The sequence below is a fragment of the Paramisgurnus dabryanus genome, chromosome 17 (genome assembly GCF_030506205.2).
Source record: "Paramisgurnus dabryanus chromosome 17, PD_genome_1.1, whole genome shotgun sequence".
NCBI classification, from domain to species: Eukaryota; Metazoa; Chordata; class Actinopteri; order Cypriniformes; family Cobitidae; genus Paramisgurnus; species Paramisgurnus dabryanus.
In genome coordinates this window covers 4,000,801-4,017,921 of record NC_133353.1, presented here as the reverse complement: position 1 = coordinate 4,017,921, position 17,121 = coordinate 4,000,801, and the positions used below count along the sequence as shown (strand labels likewise).

General features: G+C 39.3%; 1 protein-coding gene across 6 annotated transcripts in view; it reads right to left on the bottom strand.

Annotated features, from left to right (window-relative positions):
* Window positions 1-332: 332 nt before the first annotated feature.
* ppp1r13ba (protein phosphatase 1, regulatory subunit 13Ba) overlaps window positions 333-17,121 on the bottom strand; it is a 41,468-nt gene continuing 24,679 nt past the window's right edge. For 5 of the 6 annotated variants that reach the window (XM_065244690.2, XM_065244691.2, XM_065244692.2 and 2 more), the window contains 14 exons: window positions 13,698-13,799; window positions 11,530-11,704; window positions 8,555-8,751; window positions 7,246-7,386; window positions 5,757-5,937; window positions 5,003-5,134; window positions 4,114-4,223; window positions 3,600-4,026; window positions 2,759-3,510; window positions 2,373-2,510; window positions 2,102-2,235; window positions 1,744-1,910; window positions 1,458-1,657; window positions 333-1,327 (listed from right to left, as the gene is read on the bottom strand). In XM_065244690.2, the coding sequence (XP_065100762.2) occupies window positions 1,286-1,327; window positions 1,458-1,657; window positions 1,744-1,910; window positions 2,102-2,235; window positions 2,373-2,510; window positions 2,759-3,510; window positions 3,600-4,026; window positions 4,114-4,223; window positions 5,003-5,134; window positions 5,757-5,937; window positions 7,246-7,386; window positions 8,555-8,751; window positions 11,530-11,704; window positions 13,698-13,799 (2,898 nt within the window). In that variant the 3' untranslated portion in view covers window positions 333-1,285. The remainder of the gene's footprint in view (window positions 1,328-1,457; window positions 1,658-1,743; window positions 1,911-2,101; window positions 2,236-2,372; window positions 2,511-2,758; window positions 3,511-3,599; window positions 4,027-4,113; window positions 4,224-5,002; window positions 5,135-5,756; window positions 5,938-7,245; window positions 7,387-8,554; window positions 8,752-11,529; window positions 11,705-13,697; window positions 13,800-17,121) is intronic. The other variant, XM_065244694.2, reaches the window with a different exon arrangement.

The following is a 17,121-nucleotide window of genomic DNA, read 5'->3' as shown; positions in this document are numbered from 1 at the left end:
AATTTGGAGAATCGTGACACCCCTAATACCCGTTGAACATTTCTCAACCAATCAGAATAAAGCATTCAACAGCCTGTGGTATAAATGTAAATAATAATAAAATTGTTATAGAAATCATTTAATTAAAATCACTAAGAAAAATGCTTGGTATAGTTGTGTGGTCTTTAATCCTCATGATAAACCAGTCTCTAAATATTCTGATACTACTGAAGTATTAAAAGATAAAAGATATTTTAGGATCATTCCACCCACCCCTACCCATGAGCATATGTTTTAACAGTAACCCGTTTATATAAAAAACTGGCTGTGAAAAACTAGGTCAATACAACATGTGAGTTTGTTCCAATGTGGATTTTTTTATTGTGCAGATTTACATGACATGTTGCTTAAATGGCTCTCATATGACAGCACAAACCTGTTTCGACAGCCATTGACAGTAAGAATTTCGTTTGATCTCTTTCAAATAAACAATCCTTAAAGAGAGAAAATATCATTTAGCTTAAAAAAAATAAAGCCTAACTTATGGGAAGCACAGGAGTACAGGATAATGTGATATGTTATTAATATCCTCTTGGTAGATGGAAAAACAGCCACTGCAATAGCTTTTTTTTAAATGGCAAAACTTTTCTGTCAGCATCCTGACTAGTACACAACTTTACCTCCTCAGGCCCACATAATCCTCCAAATACAAAAATATACAGTATCCAGATCAGGCCACTTCCTTATTATCCAATAGTAGCTTAACCAGCCTCAAGGTCTCTTTCAAAACACTTTCTCCACTTTCCTTCCTTTTCTCTAAATCAGCAACTTCCTAACCATGGGAAATGAAACATCGGTCCCTTTGGTTTCCTTTCCACCTTATAATAATTACAGAGCACGTACACTGGAATCCAAGTTTTCACACTCTGTCACGAACCCTTATCATCACATTCACGTCCTCCTGACAGCCACATCCCTCTCGTATACCCACACACACATGCGGTACACTCTGGAGGTTGACACTCTGGGACAGGACAGAAAAGCTAGCACATTCCTCAACAGAGCTATGATTAAGAGGGACACTGCAAAAACAACACATCAAAGTGACGAATAAAATCTTGGATGCAAACGGAAGACGGCTGAATTCCCAGCTCTCGGGCGAATCCATCTCTTCTGACATCAGAAGTGCTCCATCATCTGGCGACCTCTGTGGCCTCTGTGTTGTGGTAATGGACAGGGCACAGCACCATTCTGCAGTTTCATGCCAAGTGCTGTTATAGGAACTTGCTCTGTCTCTTCTGGCCACCTATGCCAAGGAACGTTGCCTGGGTTTGATCCTTGGGTACAACTAGAGCAAAACAATTCAATGAAATTTGGTACTTGGTTCTTTTCTGTTCAGTTTAACTTTAAACGAAAATGTGGAGTAAGCATAGTTGGAACTCAAAAACAAAGTTTTGCCAAATATTCAGCTGTCCTACCCCTAATAAGTTGCGTGGAACGTAGCCCTCTTTGTCATTGAGCTTGGCCCACCACCACTCAGTCTCGCTGTCATCCCTACGACTCATTACGGTGAGAGCGTCTCCCTCACGGAACGACAGCTCATCTGCACCTTGTGCTTCATAGTCCCACAGGGCATATACCGTCCCCTTATTCATCACGCCCAGCTTCTCCTGCACACCTGATTGAGAAACAGAGAATAAATGAGTTTCTTTACAGCCACTCACTAGAAATATGCCAAAACTTGACAATAAGAAATGCTTATACCATATAGGAACTGTGAGCACTGGATGTAACCCTCTTCCATTTCTTCGCACTTGTCCGCCGCCGTTTCCACATCACTAATAGTAGTGGCAAAAATGGCAGCTCCAGACTCCACCAGCAGCTTGCATAGATGAACATTGTTGCATGAGGCTGCACAATGCAGGGGCGTCCTAATCGCACGCCAAACAGAGCGGCATTTAGTAACTGCTAGCAATTACTTGATATGGATACCATATATTATGTACTGTTACAGTTGCATACATTTTCTTTTGAGAAGTAAGAACTTCACATTCATACAAAATAAAACAAAATAGTTTCAATCGTTTACAGACGTTTAAAGATCAGAAGTGAAGTTGCTCACCATCCATCACTGTCTGCTGCATTGACATTGACCCCAAAGTCCAGCAGGAACTTCACGATATGATGGTGACCTGCACAAACTGCGTTATGGAGAGGGGTTATACCCTCATCATTTGGAGTGCTGGGATTGTCCACCTGCAAACACCGAACCAAATTGAAGGCAAAATGGTGGACAATGTACACTTGGATTAATACATATACATTTAACATAAGCATTCATTTAAAGCGTACTACACATACAAAACAGTGTACAAGTGGTAGATCAATGGTACCTCATAGATAATCCTTTGCACCAAGTCAAACTCGCCCTCCAGAGATGCATCCAAAAGCAATGCAAGAGGATTGAATTTGACCCTTAGGCCATGACCAGTCCGCTCGGAGCCAGGCTTCTTCAGGTTGGTGCGCTTGACCTGTGATACGAAAATTATTAGTTTAGTTTTTATATACTGAAGGCCAAAACCATAAAGCTCCATGAGTCTTTTCAGCAATAATAGATCCATGTTGGCCATAAGCCATCCATCAGTCAATCAATGAAATTATGCCATATTGGATAAATGCTAATCTAGGCAACAGTGGTGCCTAAATGGTTAACCTTGTTCTGCAAAGCTCTCACAGGAACAAGAGCTACCATGTAGACAACAAGCTAGTGCAAACTCACCAGAGATACACCAGGTGGGGTGCCTGACTGTGCTGTGGTCTCCTGCTCTGCAGGGGATTGAGCCTCTGGAACAGTGTCCAGTTGTGTGTCTGTAACACTTGTGTGGTTGTTGTTATGATTGTCCTCAGGGGTGTCCTTAACAGTAGAAGTTGAGGAATCAGCAGACTGAGTACCGCCTGACTCAGTGGCTGGATGTGTCAGCAGGTTTTCACTGGCGTCAGCTGTAGGTGATGCAGAAGAGGTGGTAGGTGGGTCTGGAATAGCTGTCTCTGCTGAAGACCCTGCTAACATATTTGCCTCTATCAGGTTCTTGTTGGCAGCATCCCCATCACCCATGGATGTCTCCATATAGCTAAGAGGACTGTCGGGCTGGAAGAACGGTGTACCACCCACTCCACCCTCAATGCCTCCTGCAAGGGTATTGAAGCGCTGATATAGAAGTTTCTGGATGTTAGGCCCAGTTGGTCCTTCTGGCTCTGTGATGGAGCTTCGCTTCTTTAACGGCCGTGGGGCATTGGCTAATTTCCTTCTCAGTACCTCTAGATCAATGTCACTTTGGTAACGGAGAGGGGAATGGGCCACAGGGGTCAATTTGGTAGGGCTGAGAGGGCGAGGGATGTTCTCCACACCGGGTGGAGGTAGGGGAGCAGTCTCTTGGTCCGCTTCTTTATCCACCTCATCTCTGGATGACTGCTGGCAAAGGGGAACTGGCGAAGGAGAAGTGGAACTTGGTAGGACTGGTTTTCCATATACTGGAAACCAATCAAAAGAAAGTAAATTAAAAAAAGATACATTACATTATGTTTGGAATAGTCTTAACCCTAAGCCCAATGTCATTTACCTGCTTTGACAGCAGGTCTGCTACTGCTGGAGTAGTTTTTGGCTGTAGGGTGCTGCAGGTACATGTTGTATATGGAGCTGGAGTTCATAGTGGCAGGACCCTTCCGTGGAGACTGGGGCCGAGACCCTCTATCCGGAATGAAAGGCCGCACCGCCACAGCCAGAGGAGGCTCTGTCCTTTCAGTCTGAGGGAAGAGAGCTGACCCAGGCGTGGGGCTAGGAGGCACTGTTATCCGATGTTGAATCTGCTGTGAGGAGGAGCCAGAGGCAGGGGGTGCTCTCTGCCAGCCTAAGGTGCCAGGAACAGAGCGAGGCAAAGAGCTGGTGGCACAGACTGTAGAGTGATGCCCAGCACTCGGATAAGTTCCATAGATGGGCGGAGGCTGCTTAGACAATGCTGTTACTGTCCCTAACAGCTTAGGGGCTTCCTGAAAAGAGACGCGAACATGAGTTAAGCATGTGCAAGACTTCACAATGTCTTCCAGAAGAACACTGTAAGTACTGTTTAATCTCACCTTGTCCGAGGTCCCCATCTTGCTGATGGGATCTGGACTTGTATCCTTCCAGTCTGGGGGTTTCAGATGAACCCTATTATTGATGAAGGAGGGCCAGTTTGCATCATTAGCTGCAAAAAACACAGCGGTACTCCAAATAAGTTAGTTGGAAGGATACAAAAACGCTTATGACCTTTCTTGAGTCAGCATCATTATGACGCAAACTGACCTGCTCACCGGGTCATTAAAGAAGGAGATGAGTCTCAAATCTGACTACACTTTCTGATCCCTGTGACATAATCAGCGGGGTATATCGGTGTCCTGTCCTCTGCTCAGATCTCTCTTTGGGTTAAATGGATTATTAAGCCTATGCTTCCAAGTGCGCTGCTCTGCTTGTCAGAGCCACAGGCGATGACGCATGTTTATCCCAGCCGGGTGACAGACGGCCTGTCAAACTAACTGGCTGTTAGTCCACGAAGGAGAAACGGAGTAAAGCAAGGAATCAAAGCAAATTAGAAACAGGGATTTCCCTTCTCTGTATAGTTTACATTTTCAATACAGTGCTTTGTTACAGTATGTATTCTTGAGGCCAGACTGTAATTTTCATGACCACTTACAAAAATAGACATCGTTACATAATTGCTTCCATTATTTTCCACTGGTTCAGTTTAGGGTAGTAGGATTCCTGTGGATCACACTGTAGTCACTATAGGCATTATGCTAAGTATATCACTTTTTAATGCTAAATAATAAATGGGGCTTAAAAACCTTTTTAAGGACTTGGTTTGTCAGACAACTCTCATGTATAAGACGTACCTCAACCCAGTACAACCTTGTGTTTATGTCAGTGCAAGAGAACCCTTTCTATGTTTTCTAATTGGAGAGTGCCTCTTAAAGCCCGAACACTCACAAGAAGTACAGTCGGAGCCTGAGGGGGCTTCGGGCCCCTCTCTAGGGTCAGATGTTGACAACAGAGGGTCCGCTATGATGTCTAAGTCTGAGACCTTCCATGGGCCTGCAGGCATCCTCACCCTCTCTTCCTCTGTCCCAGCGCCACACATATATGACACAAACGCATTACAAACGGGAAGGGAAGAGAAGGTGACAGACGTGAGAAAATGGAGAAGCATGTTAATGATCAAAGCTGGAAAACATTAAATAAATAAATTTTTAGTAAGTAAATGTATGTCTTTATGAGCTCCCCCTTTTGGATGAAAAGCGACACTGCAGTTCTTCATCCAACTGTGCTTTTAGATTTATTATGTCCAGAATGACAAATAATTGCTAATGGGAAATATCAGGATAATGTGAGAAGCGTGGAAACAAATTCGAGCTGAGCTGAATGAGTGCTTTTACATTAGTGATAGGAAAGAGTCAGGGTGGAGCAATGTGCTAGATTTTGAGTGATGGACATACATAGCCAAAACATAAGGCATCTATTATAATTTCTGTAGTAGTATCTCTCTGAATGGGGGTCTGGCTTCTTATAAACCCATTCAATGCTGATTGTCTTTATATGCAGATGTTTTCTGACATTTATGAGGCATTAGCATACAAGCGGAGTTCTCAATGACTTATCATCAGAATGAATTCCTATTTTCAGATTTGAGTGTTCCAGCAGGTGCCAGGGAAAATGTTGTTATAAAATACAAGAAGTGACTAACCGGACTTAGAGCGAGCATGGTTGACTGTGGCGGTGAGAGACTGTGGTTTCAAAGGATCAGGAGGTAAAGTGTAGCCTCCTTCTTGTCGCACCGGCACCTGGATGTAGGGACAAACTGCAGCCACCCGTCCCGAAGTGCCAGGGGTGGGCTGAGGGGAGGGAGGGGTGCTTATTCGCCCAAGCTGTGGAGAAAACAAATGGGCATTTAGAATATAAACAGGCAAGCTTGAAAGTATACCCAGCAAGCAATTTCTAGTTTAGAAGAGATCTAATAGCCGTACAAATACAGTCTAGACATTAACTGTATTTTCCGAACTATAAGTCGCTCGGGAGAATAAGTCGTATCAGTCAAAAATGCGTTTTGAAGAGGGCAAAACATATATAAGTCACACTGGACTATACGTCAAGTTAATTTAGAAAATGATTTCACAAAATCCAAGCCCAATAACAGACATTTAATCTGGAAAGGCTTCAATTAAACGATGGAACAACAGGCTGAATAGGTGTCTGTACATGTTAACGTAACATTAACATTTATTCAGCTAACACAATAGCATACAGCAGTGGTTCTCAAACTGGGGGCCGTTGGTGCCAGGGGGGCCCCAGTTTTATGACATTTTATAAAATAAATTAATTTATCATAAATTCTGTGTAATTACATCTCAGAAAAATAAGGTTACTAACCAACAGCACTACATTGTAAAATTTAATATGCTTCGTTACATTTAAATATTAGGTTTTGAAATGTTTTATGTCATACATTTTCTTTGGGGGGCCACGTAGGGATGCACTGTATACAAGGGGGGCTGCATGCCAAAAAGGTTTGAGAACCACTGGCATACAGAATATACCTGTGAGGCTGAATTGGCTAAATTGGCCAAATCAAGTTCCCTAAGCTCCCGAAGTCATTCCACATCACTGAATCCATTAAATTACATAGATACAGGAGTAGCATAGAGCGGACTCTCACGGCTGTAGACAGTAATGGATTCTTTTGGTTCATATTATGAATTAATTTTGACATATAAATTGCACCTGACTATAAGTTGCAGGAACTATGAAAAAAGTGCGACTTATAGTTTAGAAAATACGGTAGGCTGAAATAAGGAAAAAAATTTTATAGACGTCTACCCAAAAATGAAATAAAATAAATAATTAAACCAAACACCTTCTTATCACTGTTGACTACTAATTATAAATCACAAATTATTTAGTCAAAAATTTCATGAAAACAAGTTTATTTTGGCTAAAAGGGGATTACTCATAGCCGGACTAACCAAGATGGTGAAATGACGGCTATTGCTTGCTGGGTATAAACTAAATCCATTAATATATATTACAATTTATCAACAAAAGTCCTGCCGTGTGATTCCGTATACATTTGCGAAAAACAAAACACTTGCGTTATAGTGAATGGGTTTGTTTAATTCAGGCTTGTATCTTTAAATAGTGGCTGCAATGCAGATGCAGGTCTGTTTGTTATTACATGCCTCTGCTTTTTTCTTGAAGAGACGCTCTCTGAGGTCCCCGATACGCTTATCCATCATGGTCACCTCCATGTTACGCTTGTTAAGCATATCCTTGTGCTGCTGCAGCTTGCTGTTCTGTTCCTGGTTTAGCTTGTTCCGGATCTAAATAGTAATACAGTACAAACATACATATATCGGTCATACAATCCCATACAGAACTGTGTATATTTTCCAGTCAAAATGTCATATGTTTATGCAACTAATATCTCTGCGTTTGAAAACATGCTTGAAAATGTGAATATTTTATGTGATATCTCTCTGGGGCACAAACTGTACCGCAAACAGCTTCAGAGAGACAAGATGCAGGGGAATGAATAAACAACCGTGGCAAATCAGGAAACCATTTTGAAATCAAGTCTTTTAAAAATTCACTGGGGAAAAATTATTTTTGAAGATCAAATCGTCTGCATTCCCAAGTCAATTCAAAATATTTTTTGAGATGAAAGCATTTTGCAGGCAATTAAAAAGTTCTAATGCTGTATATAAAGTAAACATAAGGTACTAAACATTTCTAGATGTGATTTTTGTCTACACCAGGGTTTTCAAACTCAAGGGAGAAAATCCCAATAAATTTTTTGAGAAAAAAACAAAGCAAAAATAGTAAAACTCTCTCTCTCTCTCTCTCTCTCTCTCTCTCTCTCTCTCTCTCTTTATATATATATATATATAAATATATATATATATATATATATATATATATATATATATATATATATATATATATATATATATATATATATGTTTTTTTCTCAAAAATTTTCTTGGGATTTATTTATTTATATATATATAAATATATATATAAATATATATATAAATAAATAAATAAATAAATAAATAAATATATATATATATATATATATATATATATATATATATATATATATATATATATATATATATATACATATATATATATATATATATATATATATATATATACATATATATATATATATATATATATATATACATATACATATATATATATATATATATATATATATATATATATATATATATATATATATATATATATATATATATATATATATATATATATATACATATATATATATACATACATATAAATATAAGGATGGGGGTCCTTCACATAAGGTCATCATATTTGGGAGTCCTTGCCATCATAAAGTTTGAAAACCCCTGGTCTACACCACTATTGTATCAACCTATGAATTTTGAGTGCGTGAAGGTGAAGTCAAGTTTGATCAATTTTGTCAAATGTTCCTCTAAAAAGCCCAATTGTACAAACCTGCAGTTCCTGGTAGAGTTTACGGAGTTCCAGCGCAGCATTGCTGGTCACCGGTCCTCCCAGAGGCTGCAGGCCATTGAGACGTCCCCGTCGCAGGTCGTCTATCTGCTGCGTGAGTTGATCCACCTTCAGCATGGCCGACTGCAATTCTGCCTGCTTTTCCTGGAACAATCCGCTTACATGCTCAATTTCCGCAGCTGAAAGACACACATCACATTTGGGTTATATAAATACACTATCCATTTTATTGGTATTACACTTCGTACATAAGTTGGCATCTGTGGATTTTTAGTGTGGGTGTGTATGCAAGTGTGTGGGCATGTGGTAGAGCAAAAACCAACTGAGATGTCCACTCCTCAAGATCACAAATCAAAACACAGCTTATGATAAGTACAGTAAACTGTAAATAGAGAGGAATGGTATTGTGATCTTTATTCTTGTCCCATAAATGCCATAACAATTGAATTATCCCATTGCTCTTCCGCACCCTATTCAGAACTCTCTGTTTCACAGTTCATAGATGTTCCTTCTGACTGATCAACTGCCAAGAGGGAGTGGATAGCAAAAGCAACTGGAGCAAGGGATGAAATTCCACTACATTCATACACTATAACAACTTTAGACATACACTATCAGTGTTGGGGGTAACGCATTACAAGTAACGTGCATTACGTAATAATATGACTTTTCTGAAGTAACAAGTAAAGTAACGGATTGCTTTTTAAATGTACACATTAATATTTGAGTTACTTTTAAAAAAAAGTAATGCAAGTTACTTTTTTAGTTTAATTAATTTGATTAAAAAAAAATGTACTGAATTAAACTAATCGTATCACATTATGCACTCTATGCGTACATGCCTGTGTGGGTACAGTTTGAGTCAGAAACTGAGATGGCAGGCCAGAGTTCAAAATTTTTGTGATGAAATATGCAATTTCTGAATGCAGAACTTTTCAGTCATAAAAACACCTGCAAGGCCTGAAAGCCAAGAAAATGTAACGCAAAAGTAACTAAAAAGTAACGTAAACATTACTTTCCATGAAAAGTAACTAAGTAACGCAATTAGTAACTTAATATTGTAATGCATTACTTTTAAAAGTAACTTTCCCCAACACTGTACACTATATTGCCAAACGTTTTGGGACACCCCTCCAAATCATTGAATTCAGATGTTCCAATCACTTCCATGGCCTCAGGAACTCTTAGGGCCCTATCTTGCACCCAGCGCAATTGACTTTGTCAGTGACGCATGTATCATTCGTATTTTGCACCGGCGCACAGCGGGTTTTTCCCTCCACAGACGCACGTCGGCAAACTAGGGAATGAACTTGCGCTCCCTGGGCGGTTCAGTGCAAAAAAGGAGGCGTGTTGCGGCGAAAACCATCCCTGATGCTATTTTGCAGTTTCAAAAAACAATTGCGCCACTGACCAAAAAAAATAGTCTAGTGTCAGTGGCGCGTTGCGCGTGGTTCATTATGCTATTTTAAGGGCGCATGCTTGACCATAATGTATAGCGTGCACAACGCGCACACACTTTGCTTATCTAATCTACACAGATGCAACAGTTATTTTTGCAAATCATAAATTGTTACAAATATTAATACACGAGATAAGGGGAATCATAGTGGTGAGTGGTGATAGTTTTTATTTATTGTGTGGCTGCGTTAAAAAATTCTCATGCAAATAACGATTAAAATATTTTCTAAGTTTGATGTGTGGCTGTATTGCGTTTATTTTATGTAAAGAATAATTTAAATGTTTTCATAAGAAACCTTAATGTATATGAACTTGATTTGTAAGTATACTTTGGGGTTGGACCTTGCTTGCGTTTCTTGGGTCCGATTTCAAAGCCCCCAAACCCTTTCAGCGGTGAGGGTGGACGCAGCGATGTCCACTGCTGGCATCAGGTCCTGTGTAGAGGCAGATCCACCTCCCGTTACACGGCGTGCCCAATTTATGCTGGCAAGCTTGGGATTCCCCCGTCTCCTGACATCATTGTAGCGCTTGGCGCAACGATGGGGATGCCAGCAGATGAAACAATTGTGGCTATTTCCTCTTACGTAGGGCTGTGCAAAAAATCGACTGCGATTATCATGCGCGTGTCATCAGTAAAGCCGGTTCCGTGACTAGAAGTAAATCGCCATCAGGTGCTTTCAGATGGAGCAGCATTTATTACACAGACCCGTAGTTCACCGAGAAGCTAGGCAAAATCGCATAGAAAATCGGAATCGATTTTCCTCGATTATGAACCCGATTTTGCCTAGCTTCTCGGTGAACTACGGGTCTGTTTAATAAATGCCGCTCCATCTGAAAGCAGCTGATGGCGATTTAATACTAATCACCGAACCGGCTTTACTGATGACACGCGCATGATAATCGCAGTCGATTTTTTGCACAGCCCTACTCTAACGCCTGTTTAACCTACGCTGATTTGGGCGGGTTTCTCCTATCCCCATACAAAACAACTTCTCTTTCTTTGACTGCTCTTACAAGAACGTCGGTCTCCTCGGCTGTGAACCGCTTCTGGCGTGCGCCTGGTAAATCTGTCATAATAATAGCAACCCGCCATGGAACTTGCGCTCTTGCGTTTAAAGGGAATGTTGGATAGCGTTCTGATTGGTTTATTTGACGTTACGCCCACCCACACCTATGAATAATGAACCTACTTCAGACCAACCCCTTATTGATTTGCGCCTGGCGCAAGAGTTATTTCTCACGCCGGGAAAATAGCAACAGCGCCCAAGATCCGCCCACAAAGTCACTTGCGCGTTGCCCTGAATGTTTCATAATACCAAGACATTTTAGACAATTTCATGCTTCCAACTTTGTGGAAACAGGTTGGGGATGGCTCCTGACTACACAAAATAACTTATTCTATGTTCAACAGAATAAAGAAACAGGTTTACAACAACATGAGGGTAAGTTAATTTTGGGGTGAACTATCCCTTTAATATTGATAAAGGCATATTACGTACCCAGGTTCCCATTGATAAGCTTGCTGTAGTCCACCTGGCCCCTCATGGCACGGACCTTCTTGAGTTTGGCTTCCTGACTCTCCACCCTTTCCCTCAACCGCTGAAGTTTCTCACTCTCAGGCACCGAATGGCCCTGGCGAGGGTCCTGCTGTTTCAGATACCGCAAACGCTGTTCCTGAATGAATGATATGAGAGGGGAGAAAAGGGCAAAAACGGGAGGTGAGGGGAACAGTCAATTTTAAAATGAGAGGGAATTTGCACACAAGAGATGTTTAACGCCAACGACTTCAATCAACAACAGCCCTTTCACACACACCTCACTACGCACAGTGGAGAGCTGAGAGACAACATGGGATGGGATTATAAAGGAAACAGCAAATGGTAAAACATGAGGAAGATGGAGAGACAGGAAACATAAATACATTAAATTTTAATGCCACTGAAAATATGAAGATTTAACATTTGCGGAATCTTAACGTAATCTATGTTACAACTGTAATTATTTACGACTGCAACATACAAAAACCGACTGATCTCACCTAAAGTTGTGTTATAATCAATGAAATTTGATTAAATTCAGCTTTTTTCGTGCCTTGAACACAAATGTCTTTTTTGTGTCACTTGCACGAATTTCTATAAATAGTTTTTCGTGTCCGTGGTACGGCTTTCTTTTTCGTGGCATTTTATGTATTGTTTTCTCATTATTTTTTTCCAATTTTTTTACTATTGTTGCTTGACCTTGGGGTTAGAATCAGTGCCTGTTACATTTTTAGACATCCTAACCCAAATCCCAACTCTAAACCCAACTCATGGCAAGAATAGTTCTAAAAGCGGAAGAAAATATGCAGAAACCAATACATAAAAATATATCCAAATCCCAAATCTAACCCCAAATGACAATGATTCAAAAAATAGAAAAAAATGAGAAAACAATACATAAAATGACACGAAAAAGAAAGTCGTGCCACAGACACGAAAACCTATTTATAAAAATTTGTGCTGAGTGACATGAAAAAGACATTTGTGCTCAAAAACACCATGGACACAAATAAATTAATCAAATTCTGTGACTATAACACGACTTGCCATGAGATCATGTTGTACAAAAAGTGAATGGTTGATGAATGAGACTGAAATAGAAAGCGGAGGAAAGCTCATGCTGACCAGCACGTTTAGGTCGGCTTTAAAATGAGCAAATACAAAGCCAGGCCAAACAGATCCAGAGCGTTGACTCAACACAAACCAGTGTAAAATGAATAAACAAAGCCATCATTCGAATCTTGTGCTTCGAATATTGACTTGTAATAAGTCAATAATGATTTTCTGCACACAATAATAAAAGTGCATTAGAAATACGTACAATAAAACATTTCTCGGATAGTCTATTGACAAAAACAGAATCCATAAAAAAATCAATTCAATAATCACAATTTTTTTAAACACAAATATATTACCTTTCAGCGGGTGAGCTGATGACCTCCTGACGTTAATTTTTTACAAAGTTAATTTCATGCATATTCAATCTGTATAACTTTACAAAACAGCTCAGACCCAATTTGTTATTCTGATACTTCTTTACCTGGGAACTGACTATTCCTTCTTCACCAACATGCATGCACACTTAACTCTAGTGGTCTTGACATCCACCCTCTTCCTGCCAGCTGCACTTCCATATTGATGTAATTTCCTGTGTCAACATGTAAAGTCCCTTTCCTGTTGTCGTTTAAGGAAAAGTGCTTCGTGTCCAGGCAACAATACTGACTTAAGTGCAATATTCGCTTTAAAATCACACGCTGATTTCTAGGCAGTACATGTGCAATTAGTACTAGTTGTGCAATTAAAAACGAATGTGCACGCTAAACGAGCATCGGCGCATGGAATCGTACTAGTTTAATTAATCAAACATGACATTTCACAGTCCAGATGATACGGCCATGTGTTCGAGGATCCCCTTTAATGCATGTGCATACACCTTGCCTATGCTAGATGGACACTGGGGCTTTAATTTTCAGTATTCAACGGTGCATTAAAAAGATTGAAGGCTTCAAAAACAACTAACTTGGTCATGTCTTATCTGTTTAACAGTTCAGATATAAGAAAACCCACTGCAAGATCTGAAGACACATAAATAAATAAAGAGAGACAAGGCTTCGTGTGGTGGCACTCACCTTAGCAATGAGCATCTGCTGCTGGGTTTCGATCTGCTGCTGCTGTCTCATCGCCATCTCCTGCAGTTCTGACAGCGTTAAATCCACATGTGGATTCCCCACCTACACACAAATTGCAACACAAACAGTCAGGTTAACTTTTTTCTTCATCTTTATGGAACCATTTAGCCAAAAATGCTTCTTTTATGGCATCATGAAGCACCTTTATTTTTAACAGTGTGGTTGACTTGTTCAAATGTTATGGATTTAGCTAGAAGTCATTAAAGAATCATGAGGGAATTCCTAGAGTGAGTGAACAGGATATTTGCCATGTCCTGCAATTGTGCATACTCATCTGCACACTATAACAATCATTCACACTTTATTATATAAGCTTATGCCCACACACATTCTGTTGAAAGTATACAATAAAGAATAAGAGCCTGTATGTTGGAATATTCCTGATACAGTAAACAAATCCATTGTCATTGGCTCCACTCCTCTTTAACCGAGTGTGTGTTACTGTATACTTGATGACTCAAAACTATCAGACAGACTTACAGTACTACTGTAAGTAGTGAGTCATTACTGTACCATGAAAAATGTTACTGAAGTGGTTGGTCAGATGTTGAAAGATCACATGAAAGCCATATCGGTTCTTTGCATAAACCGAAAACTGTTTAAACCGGTTTAGAGCTTTATTAAAGGTGTAGCGGAAGATTTTCTTGAATTTTAGAAAAGAACCGCCTTCTCCGCTTTTTTAAAAAATGCAATTGCGCAACACTCCTGATTGACAACTAGGAGGACCAATAGTCTTGATGATCCACCCGGAAAAAGAAAATCCTCTGCAATACCTTTAATCATTAAAAAAATAAAAGTTTTGTTTACATAATACATGTGGGTGTACAATGTATAATAATAATGTATAAATAAATACACATGCACACACGCATTTATATATTTAAAAAAAATATTGGCATGTATACATTATATTTTCTTAAAATTCTACATGGATGTGTGTGTATTTATATATACATAATTATTAGACACAGTACACCTACATATATTATTTACACAAAAAATTTAATTTTGCAAACGATTAGTTAGGCAGCCCTAAGGGGGCGTGCACACCAAAGCGTTTAAACCATAGACTTTGAAAAAATATGGACGTAGTGTCTGTGACGTCACCGGTTTGTGAATTTTTTAAAGGCAATATTAAACGATGTCTGCCGCGAATCACTTGCAGATAACCAAACATGGGTAAAGAAGCGGGGCATGGGTGAAGCCACTTTTTGTACCAGGCTGTAAACATAAAATTTCCTGCTGTGAAGTTGGGCAGTTTAACATGGGGGTCTATGGGAATTGCTCCATTTTGGAGCCAGTCTCTAGCAGGCAGTCTGTGAATTGCAGTTTAATGTAAGTCACTTCCATATTGGCGTCACGATTAAGATCAGAAAGTTTCCCCTCGGCTAAAAAACGGCATGCGGATGCCACTTTAGGCACTTGCCAGCATTTTTCAGCTGAGCGCATTGGTTGCTCTGTTACTTCTGCTTTGTTTATCAGTCGTTGGACAGACAAATCCTGCTAAGTCTTTGAAAAGCGACACGCTTCCATTAGAAACAATTAAAAGAGATTTACGTTGGAAACGATGTAAAATCGTGAATCGGACAATAGGTGCTCTTTAGGCCGGCGTATGTTTTCAATTGTTACCTATGAAAGTGCTGTGTTTTTTTCGCGCCGAGCATTGAGAGTTGAAAAATATTTTACTTTGGGTGAAAAGCCCAGCTCGTCATTGTCAGTTCTCACACGGCCGTCCAATCACAGTGGAGGGACAAATATCACAACAACCAACTGGCGTATCGTTCAACGACTGATAAACAAAGCAGAAGTATCACAGCAACCAATGCGCTCAGCTGAAGAAAGCTACCAGTCGGCATCCGCCCGCCATATTCAGCCACGTAAAAAAGCTTTGGTGTGCACACAGCCTAACGTTGGTTGAACAAGTTTTGTTTAATTGGTTGAACGAGTTTTAAATATTGTAAATTACTGTTCAGTAGTCATATAACCAACATATTAGACTCTTCATCACTCGCATGCTCGTTGTCACTGTATGACTTAGATTGTAACTGTTATCCTCATGCTAAAATGCTGAAACTCAAAAATATTCAACATGTTTAATTTTTGATTGTTTGTTCCTAAACAAAATGTTAACCCAGGGTTAAAAATAGTACAAAAACCCTAATAAAAAATCTAAAGAGGCAATATTTCTTAAACCCGAGAGGTTATTTTTATCCCAACACCATGCCAACATACTTGATTTTATCACTGAATCAGGTTGTTATCGGACCTCAACTAAGAAAATTTTACAGAGGACGGCAACTTTCAACCCTGCTCCTTTCATGTTGGCACTGTGTCCTACCTTATTTTTCTTTGCATGCAACTTATTTGAAATATTATTTGAAATATTTAAGATAAAAATGAATTTATTAATGGGTTAAAATTTGTACATATGTCAAGTTTATCAAGGTCTAAGAAAGCTTGTTTTTAGCTGTAACCTTGGATGTTTGAGAGATTTGCCTAAGGAAAGTGGCACTAGCCAAAAAAAAATGAGGTCACCCCTGGGGCTTTTCTGGTGTTGGTGAGCACCTGGTGGATCAGAGGGAAAAGCGCTGCTCAAGATCAGATCAGTCACAAAGTATTGCATGCACTCACCCATAACATTACCAAACGGCAACATGTGATGCAAGTTTTGAATGTCTTCTTTGTCCATTACAGCAAAATGAGCAATGCTGCAACTAAATATAAATATCAAAATTCATCATTTAGTCACTCTTATGCTGTTATAAACCTTAATAAAAGAGCACAAAAAGGGAGATGATAACAGAACAGTGACTGACAGTCTCAGTTCCCATTTACATTTATTGTATAGATAAAAGAAACAAATCTTTCACATAGAAATAAAAGTTAAACACATTTGAAACAACATTAACCTAAGTAAATGATAACAATTTTATTTTTGAATAAAACAAACTCTTTAAGGGTGTTAATATTGCGGTTATTTTACAAGTAGTGCCTACAATTGTATCTATTAGTGATGTAATTATTTTTCTCTCCATTTTACCCTTACTTCAACACAATGTACAATAATGACGTAGTCCATTGGGTCATTGGCTGCCTGGAGCCAATGCTATTCATATCTGACAAATGAGCCGTAATAAGAGAACTTTCAGTTCCTCCTGTCACAAGAACAATTCTCACAAATTGAAATTTTTCACTTTAACAATAACACACTTTATTATACCGGTTAAAAAGGAAAAGATTTCTTGCAGATAGCAACAACTAAAAAAGTTATTTGTATTCACAGATGTTATATCCAATCAGTTACTTACTGAATATCAAAATAAACTTAATAATTAGCACATCTGCAAATGAATAGTGAACAAAT